Below are 12,493 nucleotides of genomic sequence, written 5' to 3'. Positions count from 1 at the left end.
TTATGTATTTTTTAAAACGTAAAGTGATAAATTTTTATATGATGCAAAGACAATTCATTTTCAATATTTACATTACCTTCCAGGTTCATTCCAGCTTGAAGACATTTTCTATAGCGGCATGCTGGGCAGTTTTTTCTTCGAATTTTATCAATGATACAATCATTTCTTCCAGCACAAAGATAATTGTGCTGTCCTATATTGAAAATAAAGGCACTGTTAAAATTTCCCAGGCCTTAAAGGATATTTGTATGGGGAGGCTCTTTTTTGCTGTTTTCGGTGGAACACAGCCAAGGACCAAAGGCACTGATTCAGGCAGGCATACTGTACACCCAGTACAAAGCGAGAGGTCAACTTATCAAGTCTTTCATATTGTTTAACAAGCGTAGTTCATAAAAAAAAGTTACTACAGTATACATACAGAAAAGTACACAAATCATAAATTTATCACCTAATAAACTGAAACTTATTAAGAAGCAAAAAGTACCCCACAAACCTTCTTTTTGCCCCTTTCCAGTCACTACCTCTTCATTGATAAACTGTTCTTTAAATTGCACTTTAAACAGTTTCTTAACCATTACAGAAGACCTCTGTAATCACTATTTTATTATGACTTCTAATCTAATGCTTAGGAGGATTAAAGAAGGAGGAAACTGGTTTAAAAATATGGTGAGAGTACCAAAAGGAAAATTACTTTAATTCAGCATTGCACCACCACATGCAAATAAAGTATGCTTCCCTTCCAAATTTTAAATGAAGTTATTGGTAAAGGCTTAAATTGTCTTAAGGTGGCCAGCAATTAGTTAGGTGAATAACAGACTTGGCAAACTAAACTACTGTATATGTAACTTAGGGAGATAAAGAAAAGAGAAAAAACAATAATTCATTAGGTTGAATATACCTAGTTCTGATATTAGGAAAAGATCCTTTATGTATAGAATAATCTACTTGATTTGGATAAAACAAACTATATTCACTTCTTCCTAACATGTTAAATCACAGGGCTTGTTAAGCATTAGTTTGGGGTAGATGGTTAACTACATCGGTTTCAGTTCTTTGTGAGGAACAGGCCACAGAATTTGACTGCTGGTCTACAATTCAGCTTTGTTCCAGAGTTGTTCTCCAGTGCCAAGTGTCTGTACCAGTCGTTTCTATTCCTTTCTGTATTGTGTAAGTTTCCTAGCTTCTTTTCTTGGACATGAAATGGAAGCTCTAACCCAATAATTCTATTATACAGAATTAAAGAAGGAACAACAGATAAAATCGTAGTTGAAGCAGTTATAGTAATGAAAATGTTTTAACCCATAAGACTATCCCTGAATCACTGTTCTTCAGTAAACTAGAAGAACAATTAGAAAAGTATTGGTAAATACAGAGAAAGTTTCAATGCTTTATATCTAACCAAAAGCTCAGAATGTGCATGTTAAGCTAATATTTATTTTTGGCTGTGTTGGGTCTTCCTTGCTGTGTGGGCTTTTCTCTAGTTGTGGCAAGCAGGGGCTACTCTCTAGTTGCAGTGCTTGGGCTTCAACAGTTGTGGCTCCTGGGCTCTAGAGCACAAGCTCAGCAGTTGTGGTGCACGGGCTAAGTTGCTCTGTAGCAAATGGGCAAATAATCTGGATCTTTCCAGATCAGGGGTTGAGTCTGTGTCTCCTGCATTAACAGGTGGATTCTTTACCACTGAGCCACCAAGGAAGCCCTAATAATGTTTCCTTTATCCCAGGTATATCTTGAGCACAATTAAGAATCTGAGCTATAGAATCAGGGGGCATTGTACCTTCATAAGTTCAAATGCTCTATCTGGTTATTAGTATGAAGTTTGACAAGTCTGTGGTTATCTATAAAAAGAGGAGTTTCAACTAGTGGTCACTATTTACAAGGCATGGACACGTACTCCCTGTCAATACATTTGATAAGACAATAAGACATTTTATTTTGGAGTTTCTGTGTCTTCCACCACTTGGTAAATTTGCTTTCTAATTAGAGAGAGGGCAGATGTCAGGAGAAAAGCCTTCAGGCCAGCTGGGATTTCTCAATATCATTCTGTTTGTATTGCCCTTATTTTTATAGTAAAAATCAGTTTTTGCACCCATTTATGATAAAAACTCTCCAGAAAGCAGGCACAGAAGGAACATACCTCAACATAATAAAAGCTATATATGATAAACCCACAGCAAACATTATCCTCAGTGGTGAAAAATTGAAAGAATTTCCCCTCAAGTCAGGAACAAGACAATGGTGCCCACTCTCACCACTACTATTCAATATAGTTTTGGAAGTTTTGGCCACAGCTATCAGAGCAGAAAAAGAAATAAAAGGAATCCAGATTGGAAAAGAAGTAAAGCTCTCACTGTTTGCAGATGACATGATCCTCCACATAGAAAACCCTAAAGGCACCACCAGAAAATTATTAGAGCTAATCTATGAATATAGTAAAGTTGTAGGATATAAAATTAATACAGAGAAATCCCTTGCATTCCATACACTAACAATGAGAAAACAGAATGAGAAATTAAGGAAACAATCCCAGTCACCAAGAATAAAATACTTAGGAATAAATCTACCTAAAGAAACAAAGGACCTATATATAGAAAACTATAAAACACTGATAAAAGAAATCAAAGATGACAGAAATAGATGGAGAAATATACCATGTTCATGGATCAGAAGAATCAATATAGTCAAAATGAATATACTACCCAAAGCAATCTACAGATTCAATGCAATCCCTATCAAGCTACCAATGGTATTTTTCACAGAACTAGAACAAATAATTTCACAATTTGTATGGAAATATAAAAAAACCTTGAATAGCCAAAGCAATCTTGAGAAAGAAGAATGGAACTGGAGGAATCAACCTGCCTGACTTCAGACTATACTACAAAGCTACAGTCATCAAGACAGTATGGTACTGGCACAAAGACAGAAATATAGATCAATGGAACAAAATAGAAATCCCAGAAATAAATCCACACACCTGTGGACATCTTATCTTTGACAAAGGAGGCAAAAATATACAATGGAGAAAAGACAATCTCTTTAACAACTGGTGCTGGGAAAGGTAGTCAACTACTGCTAGCAGAATGAAATTAGAACACTTTCTAACACCATACACAAAAAAGCTCAAAATGGATTAAAGATTTAAATATAAGACCAGGAACTATAAAAAATCCTAAAGGAAAACATAGGCAAAACACTCTTTGACATAAATCACAGCAAGATCCTCTATGACCCATCTCCCAGAGTAACGGAAATAAAAGCAAAAATAAACAAATGGGACCTAATTAAGCTAAAAGCTTTTGTACAACGAAGGAAGCTAGGGGAAAAGACAGCCTTCAGAATGGGAGAAAATAATGGCATAACGAAGCAACTGACAAAGAATTAATCTCAAAAATATACAAGCAGCTCATGCAGCTCAATACCTGAAAAATAAAGGACCCAGTCAAAAAATAGGTCAAAGAACTAAACAGATATTTATCCAAAGAAGACATATAGATGACTAACAAACACATGAAAGGATGCTCAACATCAGTCATTATCAGAGAAATGCAAATCAAAAGCACAATGAGGTACTTAAAAATTTCATGGTCAGAATGGCTGCTATCAAAAAGTCTACAAACAATAAATGCTGGAGAGGGTGTGGAAAAAAGGGAACCCTCTTACACTGTGGGTGGGAATGCAAACTAGTACAGCCACTATGGAGAACAGTGTGGAGACTCCTTAAAAAATTGGAAATAGAACTGCCATATGACCCAGCAATCCCACTGCTGGGCATACACACTGAGGAAATCAGAATTGAAAGAGACATATGTACCCCAATGTTCATCGCAGCACTGTTTATAATAGCCAGGACATGGAAGCAACCTACATATCCATCAGCAGACGAATGGATAAGAAAGCTGTGGTACATATACACAATGGAATATTACTCAGCCATTAAAAAGAATGCATTTGAATCAGTTCTAATGACGTGGATGAAACTGGAGCCTATTACACAGAGTGAAGTAAGTCAAGAAAGAAAAACACCAATACAATATATTAATGTATATATACGGAATTGAGAAAGATGGTAATGATGCCCCTATATGTGAGACAGCAAAAGAGACATGGATATAAAGAAGAGACTTCTGGACTCTGTGGGAGAAGGTGAGGGTGGGATGATTTGAGAGAACAGCATTGAAACATGTATATTACATATGTGAAACAGATGACCGGTCCAAGTTTGATGCATGAAACAGGGCACTCAAAGCCGGTGCATGGGGACAACCCAGAGGGATGGGATGGGGAACACATGTACACCTGTGGCTGATTCATGTCAATGTATGACAGAAACCACCACAATATTGTAAAGTAATTAGCCTCCAACTAAAATAAATAAATTAAAAAAAACCCAGAATCAAATGCCAAAAATTGATTATTTGTGGTAGGAGTTGTAGCCTACCTCCAAGTTGAGCCCCAGTGGTCTCTGGCTCCTGGTAGTCACACTCTGATTACCCTTCCCACACTATACCAGGACTGGCGTGTGACCAATAAAATAGGGCCAAAGTGATCATGTCACATCTGAGATTGAGTAATAAAGAAAATACATTCTCATATTCATCACAGTCTCTCCCTGTGGATCATCTGTTCTGGGGGATGCCAGGTGCTATGTTGAGAGCAGCATTAGAAGAGACCCACAAAATGAGGAGCTGAAGCTTCCTGTCAAAAGCAGTGTTAATGAGCTGGAAGTAGATTCTGTAGCCCCAGTCAAACCTTCAGATGACTGCAGCTTCCACCAACAGTCTGAATGTAACTTCCTGAGGGACCCAGGTAATAAGCTGCTCCCAAATTGCTCACTCTTAAGAAACTGTGTGACATAATTAACATCTGTTGTTTTTAGCCACTAGTTTTGGGGGTAATTTGTTACACATCAACAGATAACTAATATAGTAGAGATATTATAAGTGTTGTTTTAAATAAATTTAAGTTATAAAAAAGAGTGATCCAAGAAAAATACTAGGTAGTAAACAAAAGAATGATGCAAGGACATGATCAAGATAATTAACACAGTACAGGAAACGGGCCACACAGCAAACGGCATCATGTAGGGTTTTCTGCAGTTTGTACATACTCTGCTGGAAGTACCCAAGTTTCAAATGTGAACTGTGACTGTCAGTTTGAATGTGACAGCTTCACAGTGAAGGAAGTTCAGCTTCTTTACTGCTCTCAAAAAGTGTCGTATAGTGCAAAGTGCACTTGGCAAGGTTGCTAGGAAGCCCTTGGTCTGAATTGCAGCTCTGCTGCCTAGCTGTGTGATCTCAGTAATGTTTATTAACCTTTCTGAACTCCCGGTTTCTCCATCTGTGAAGCTGGAAAATTAGCATCTACCTTGCTGAGCTTCTGCAAGGATTAAAGGCAGTTGTGAAGAACAATGTGCCTAACACATTGTAACACAAACACATTGTAACACACATATGCAGAGTACATCATGAGAAACACTGGGCTGGAGGAAGCACAAGCTGGAATCAAGATTGCCAGGAGAAATATCAATAACCTCAGATATGCAGATGACACCACGCTTATGGCAGAAAGTGAAGAACTAAAAAGCCTCTTGATGAAAGTGAAAGAGGAGAGTGAAAAAGCTGGCTTAAAGCTCAACATTCAGAAAGCTAAGATCATGGCATCCAGTCCCATCACTTCATGGCAAATAGATGGGGAAACAGTGGTCGACTTTATTTTTCTGGGCTCCAAAATCACTGCAGATGCTGACTGCAGCCAGGAAATTGAAAGACGCTTACTCCTTGGAAGGAAAGTTATGACCAACTTAGACAGCATATTAAAAAGCAGACATTACTTTGCTAACAAAGGTCCGTCTAGTCAAGACTATGGTTTTTCCAGTGGTCACGTATGGATGTGAGAGTTGGACTATAAAGAAAGCTGATCGCTGAAGCATTGATGCTTTTGAACTGTGGTGTTGGAGAAGACTCTTGAGAGTCCCTTGGAGTGCAAGCAGATCCAACCAGTCCATCCTAAAGGAAATCAGTCCTGGGTGTTGATGTTGAAGCTGAAACTCCCAATACTTTGGCCACCTGATGCGAAGAGCTGACTCATTTGAAAAGACCCTGATGCTGGGAATGACTGAGGGGAGGAGGAGAAGGGGACAACTGAGGATGAGATGGTTGGATGATATCACTGACTTGATGGGACATGGGTTTGGGTGAACTCTGGGAGTTGGTGATGAACAGGGAGGCCAGGCATGCTGTGGTTCATGGGGTCGCAAAGAGTCGGACACGACTGAGCAACTGAACTGAACACATTGTAAGTACTCAAAAAACACTATAATAATTCCCTTGTTATTGCTTTCATCTCAGTATCTAAGTAGATTATAAACTGCCAGGAGATGAGATTTTTATCTGTTCAGGAAGTCAGTGTAGCACTGAGGTTATAAGCCTGTTTGCAGACAGCTATGCTTGAATCCTGTCTGTTGCTTAAGCTGTGAGCGTCAGTTCCCTAGTGTATCAAATATGGATCATAAGAGCATTTAAGAGCTCATAGAGCTGCTAATTAAGTAGTATGACATATATAAAACATAGTACTTTGGTGTGCTAGTCACACAGTTGTGTCTCTTTGCTACCCCATGGACTGTTGCCCGCTAGGCTCCTCTGTCTATGGGATTTCCCAGACAAGAATACTGGAGTGGGTTACCATTCCCTTCTCCAGGGGACCTTCCTGACCCAGGGTAGTATGACATACGTAAAACATAGTACTTGGTAAATTATTAATAAAAGCAGCATGTGTCTGTCTCCATTATGACCCACCACAAAGATTATATGCAGTTTGTGCAAAGGGAGCATAAGAAGAAGGGACTCAGTGAAAAAAGACCACTGAACTAGTATACATCAAAATAAATGAAGCTACCCAAATTATTTTATTTATACAGAAAGTAACTTCAAGAAAAATGAATAAAATTCAAAATCTCAATCCTCGATCTGGCTTGAATAGATAAGTAAAACTTGTACAAATTTCCTAAAAATATTTAACTTTTGGGTCTTTATGATACTATGTCTGTTTGGTGGATAACCTATAATTTGTGGCAAGTATTAAAAATGAAATAATGTAGTGTAATGAAAATCACACAAGGTTCATCTTTGTAACTTTTCAAGAAAGTGCTCTAAAATCTGTATATGGGCTTAAAACAGATTCCCATCATTCCAATCCCAAAGAAAGGCAATGCCAAAGAATGCTCAAACTACCGCACAATTGCACTCATCTCACACGCTAGTAAAGTCATGCTCAAAATTCTCCAAGCCAGGCTTCAGCAGTATGTAAACCGTGAACTCCCAGATGTTCAAGCAGGTTTTAGAAAAGGCAGAGGCACCAGAGATCAAATTGCCAACATCCGCTGGATCATGGAGAAAGCAAGAGAGTTTCAGAAAAACATCTATTTCTGCTTCATTGACTATGCCAAAGCCTTTGACTGTGTCGATCACAATAAACTGTGGAACATTCTGAAAGAGATGGGAATCCCAGACCACCTGACCTGCCTCTTGAGAAACCTGTATGCAGGTCAGGAAGCAATAGTTAGAACTGGCCATGGAACAACAGACTGGTTCCAAATAGGAAAAGGTGTACGTCAAGGTTGTATATTGTCACCTTGCTTATTTAACTTATATGCAGAGTACATCATGAGGAACGCTGGGCTGGAAGAAGCACAAGCTGGAATCAAGATTGCTGGGAGAAATATCAATAACCTCAGATATGCAGATGACACCACCCTTATGGCAGAAAGTGAAGAGGAACTCAAATGCCTCTTGATGAAAGTGAAAGAGGAGAGTGAAAAGGTTGGCTTGAAGCTCAACATTCAGAAAACAAAGATCATGGCATCTGGTCCCATCACTTCATGGGAAATAGATGGGAAAACAGTGGAAACAATGTCAGACTTTATTTTTTGGGCTCCAAAATCACTGTAGATGCTGACTGCAGCCATGAAATTAAAAGACGCTTACTCCTTGGAAGGAAAGTTATGACCAACCTTGATAGTATATTAAAAAGCAGAGACATTACTTTGCCAACCAAGGTCCGTCTAGTCAAGGCAATGGTTTTTCCCGTGGTCACGTATGAATGTGAGAGTTGGACTGTGAAGAAGGCTGATCGCCGAAGAATCGATGCTTTTGAACTGTGGTGTTGGAGAAGACTCTTGAGAGTCCCTTATAGTGCAAGGAGATCCAACCAGTCCATTCTAAAGGAGATCAATCCTGGATGTTCATTGGAGGGACTGATGCTAAAGCTGAAACTGCAATACTTTGGCCACCTCATGCGACGGGTTGACTCACTGGAAAAGACTCTGATGCTGGGAAAGGTTGGGGGCGGGAGGAGAAGGGGACGACGGAGAATGAGATGGCTGGATGGCATCACCGATTCTGTGGACATGGGTTTGAGTGTACTCCGGGAGTTGGTGATGGACAGGGAGGCCTGGCGTGCTATGATTCATGGGGTCGCAGAGAGTCGGACACGACTGAGCAACTGAACTGAACTGAACTAGAAAGGGAAAAGTAGATCTGCTGTGAGTTAGGTTAGCAAGTGATTACAGAATTTTAGAGCTGGAAGGGACCCTGGAGAAAATTTAAATCCAAATAAAGGATTTACTTAGGGCTTCCCTGGTGGCTCAGATGGGAAAAAATATCTACCTGCAATTCAGGAGACCCACGTTTAACCCCTGGGTTGGTAAGACCTTCTACAAGTTAGGTTAGCAAATGATAACAGAATTTTAGAGCTGGAAGGGACCATGGAAAAAATTTAAATCCAAGTAAAGGATTTACTTAACACAGTTTACATTTTAACCTTTTCTTATTTATCATGTAATCTAGCTATCTCATATTTAACTGAAATACGTATATATATTTTGAAAGAGCATAGCTAATATTCACATATTCATAGCTAAAAACGTGTATGAATTTAATTCTAAAGCAGAGAATTTAATCCTAAAGCCTAGGGGGCATATGGCCTGCAGTAATGTCTTATTTGTAATATATTTAGCTTTTTTTTCTTTTTAAATTGCATTTGGACGCTTGTAGGTAAGGCATGCTTGCACCCTCTAATAGCAGTTTCACTCATTTGGTATTGTATTTGGCCAGAACGACACATACTCAACCCCTTCAGGCACTGGAACTGGAATTTGTAGCCCTGTTTTAAGAAATAATTTTAGTTAAAATGAGGGAGAATAAAAAAAATAATTTTGTAAAAAATTCCTGTATTTCTTTTAAGGCTCCATTGTCTCCTTCTGAATTTCATTTTCAGAATTAAATCTGCCAATATTACTTTTTATATACAGGAATAGTGTAACACTGTTATCACATTTACACCATGGACAGAACTAATCAGTGAAGAAAGTGCTGAATAAAGTGAGGACCAGAAGAAGCTTCCTTCTGGGGCAAATAACATCTACTTTGTCGGTAGCACTGCGTTAATTAGGGATGAGCTTTACTTAATGACTCTATTCAGTTGTTGGGTGATAACCAAACTAGTTAAAGCCTGAATTCCTGTGTTCTCTATGGAATAACGTAAGTAATTTTATAGTTTGCTAATGTAGTAAAAGCAATCCAAACAAAAGAAAATGACTGATCTAACCCTTAAGCATATGCAAACAGAACTGAAGTCAAATAATAATACTTCATGTACTGTGAATAAATATATTAATTTATTTTATAATTATCTAATCAGAGCTTTAGATAATCCATTCAGGCCACACTGCCTTCTAACTGCTTTACAAGTAACTAAATTACCCAACAGTTTTTCCCAAGAGGATTCATGGGTAATATTAGAAAATTTTAGTGTGACTTTCAGTAATTTGCTTATGGAATACATTTTACCTTTAAGGAGGTGACGGGCAGACTGAGTCTGTAACAAGGGTAAACATTATATGAATATAATATTTGTCAAGTGAAATCACTTTCTTTTAAACACCTTTCCTGACCTCCCCAGGCAGTTTGTCACTTGCTCCTCTGTATTATAATCGCTGTACCTTGAAACTATGAACTCATCTTTCACTTCCAAGCAGACTGTGACCTCCCAGAGGACAGTGGGAGGTCCTTACATCACATTTATATCACATAGCGCAGCCCTGGTTTATTAGAAAACAAAACACTTTTCCCCCTCATTATCACTCATTTTTCTAGACTAGAATAGTTGGTGGCTCTAAAACGAGCTAACTGATGGGAATTAAAGTCGGTAATACGAATACAGTGAGCACTAGTTCCTGCCGAAACCTAAAACCATCACTGCACATGCATGGCACTTCCTATGGTTATTTTCAGTTCTCCGACCATACTCCCTCCCTTCAATTTTTACTTGTCTGTTTTATCTTAGTTTGCTTTTAAAAGTTTCTTTTTCCCACTAGAAGAGTTAGGAGCAACCCTACGCTCCCTGATTTTAATGAGTTCCAGTGTTAACAGGCTTTGCATACAGAATTCAGTCTGAGAAAAAGGAACCAAATAGAGGAAAAATAAAACTCTTCAAAACACACACTACCTTCCACTGCTCTTTTGAAGAATACTTTACAGCTTCCACAAGTCAAGACCCCATAATGACATCCCGAAGCTTCATCAGAGCACACCAGGCAGAGTTTGGGAGGTGGTCCCGTAGCTGCTGAGGAACTGGATGGAGGAGAGCTTACGTCTGGTCTCATTCCAGGGCTAGAGAAGGAAGAAAGTAGCACCAGTTAGGATTTAATTATCGTGACTGTCAAAGAAGTATTAAAATACAGTTCTCTCACCTTTTCACTCCACAGTAAACATGTTCACACTGAACGTATGTATTTCAAATACTGGCAAACATTAAAAAAATCCTACCTAGATGTAGTCAGATAATGTTTATTCTTCCTCTATACAAAATTAAGAGTGAGGTCATTTATTTTTAAGTATCCCTTAGAAGTTCCCTGGAGGTCTAGTGGTTAGGATTTGGCACTTTCATTTCCACAGTCCCAGGTTCAATCCCTGGTCAAAACTGAAATCCCACAAGTCACGCAGCATGGCAAAAAACCCCAAAAACCATCCTTTAAGAAGAATGGTGAAATTGTGCTTTGCTTAGATATAATTTTAGTTGCTTAGCATCTGTTTATAATCATCTTTAAAGGAATAATTGTGTAATTACCACCATGATCAAGAGATATAGTATAACCCATCTTCCCCCCAAAGATTCCACCTATATAAGAAATTTCTCTCTGTAATATTCTTAATCTGCTTATTCTCTAAAAGATAATATTTATGAATAAACTTTGATTGGGTGTTGTTTCTTTATTAATGCAACTAATAATATGATTAAATCTCAATTATAAATATACTTAAACTAATTCACAGAACAAACTAACTTAAGAAATTAGGTTGTCAACATAGTTAGAAATTATATTAAGTAACATCTTTTTGTTCTGTTTTAGGAATAAAATTTAAAAGTTAATCGTAAAATAATAATTTGTTACTTTAAGTAATTAGGCTGATAAACTCCAAAGCACCCCCTAAATTCTGTCCTCAAATGAAGCATACTGGACTTAGCCAACCCTATGTTTATCTAGAGGCTTAGTGAATAGGACAGTATTCTTACCAGCCCAGCTCTGGGAATAGGCCCCAGGGTTTCATATTTTTCTCTCAACATTGTTAAAGAGAATTTCTGGATGCTTCTGTATCAGAAGGTATTGATCCCAGCTAGATTTGGGAGAATGGACTGAGTGCATATTGAAAGCCTACAATGGAAGAAAATAACCTGAAATGACTCTCCTGTAGGACAAGCCATGTCTGATTAATGGAAACTTGTGACTGAAGTAGCGGAGGTGCAGTGGGCCGGAGTTTTACAGAGAAGTAGGAAGGTCTTGGAGTGAGTGAGCAGAGCGACGTGTTAGGGAAGCAAAAACTTGTTTGGCTTTTGTTCTGAAGATGCTCCTACTCCAGTTCAACCAATTTCTGTCATCTGACATCTATTTTTAGGGACCAACCAGTTGTTTGTATATTTAGTTTATGGAAAATAAGTGCAATATTTAATGATCTCAAACGTTAATTCTGTACTGTTTCCTCAGCCAGTTATATATAGTGTATATATATACATGATATATATGCACACACTAGTATATACTAAAACTGTTTTCACAGTACTTAGATGTAGTTTTAATAGTTTTGAAACACTTTCATGAATACAGTCTCATCCGTCCTCTCAACAACCCTTTGAAAAGGATGTCATCACCTCTAGATGAGGTCACTCAGCTGTCAGAGGTTGATGAGGGAGCCTGTCTGTGGTCAAACTGACATGTTTCAGATCTCAGTTCTACCATTACAGACCTTGTGTGACCTTGGATAGGTATCTACTACTATGTGCCTCTGTTTTCTCGTGAGTACAGTGAAAGGATATCATCTGTGTCTGTGTGTGATGAAAATGAGAGAACACACTCACAGTCTAGTGTGTAATTCCTCCATCTAGCAGGCACTCGATAAATATTCATTCTTTTTCAGGAAAACTGGAGATTTTATGAGAA

The 12,493-nt window shown here is 38.2% G+C and overlaps 1 protein-coding gene across 10 annotated transcripts in view; it reads right to left on the bottom strand.

Annotated features, from left to right (window-relative positions):
• The window catches only part of NR3C1 (nuclear receptor subfamily 3 group C member 1), a 128,675-nt gene that overhangs the window by 28,261 nt on the left and 87,921 nt on the right, over window positions 1-12,493 (bottom strand). For 9 of the 10 annotated variants that reach the window (XM_055430865.2, XM_055430868.2, XM_055430862.2 and 6 more), the window contains exons 3-4: window positions 10,501-10,667; window positions 77-193 (exon numbers count right to left, since the gene is read on the bottom strand). In XM_055430865.2, the coding sequence (XP_055286840.1) occupies window positions 77-193; window positions 10,501-10,667 (284 nt within the window). The remainder of the gene's footprint in view (window positions 1-76; window positions 194-10,500; window positions 10,668-12,493) is intronic. The other variant, XM_055430872.2, reaches the window with a different exon arrangement.

The sequence above is a fragment of the Moschus berezovskii genome, chromosome 8 (genome assembly GCF_049115385.1).
Source record: "Moschus berezovskii isolate FMDL1 chromosome 8, NW_MosBer_1.0, whole genome shotgun sequence".
In the NCBI taxonomy this organism is placed as follows: domain Eukaryota; kingdom Metazoa; phylum Chordata; class Mammalia; order Artiodactyla; family Moschidae; genus Moschus; species Moschus berezovskii.
Note: the sequence above shows the minus strand (reverse complement) of the source record. Positions and strands in the feature narration are given on the sequence as shown.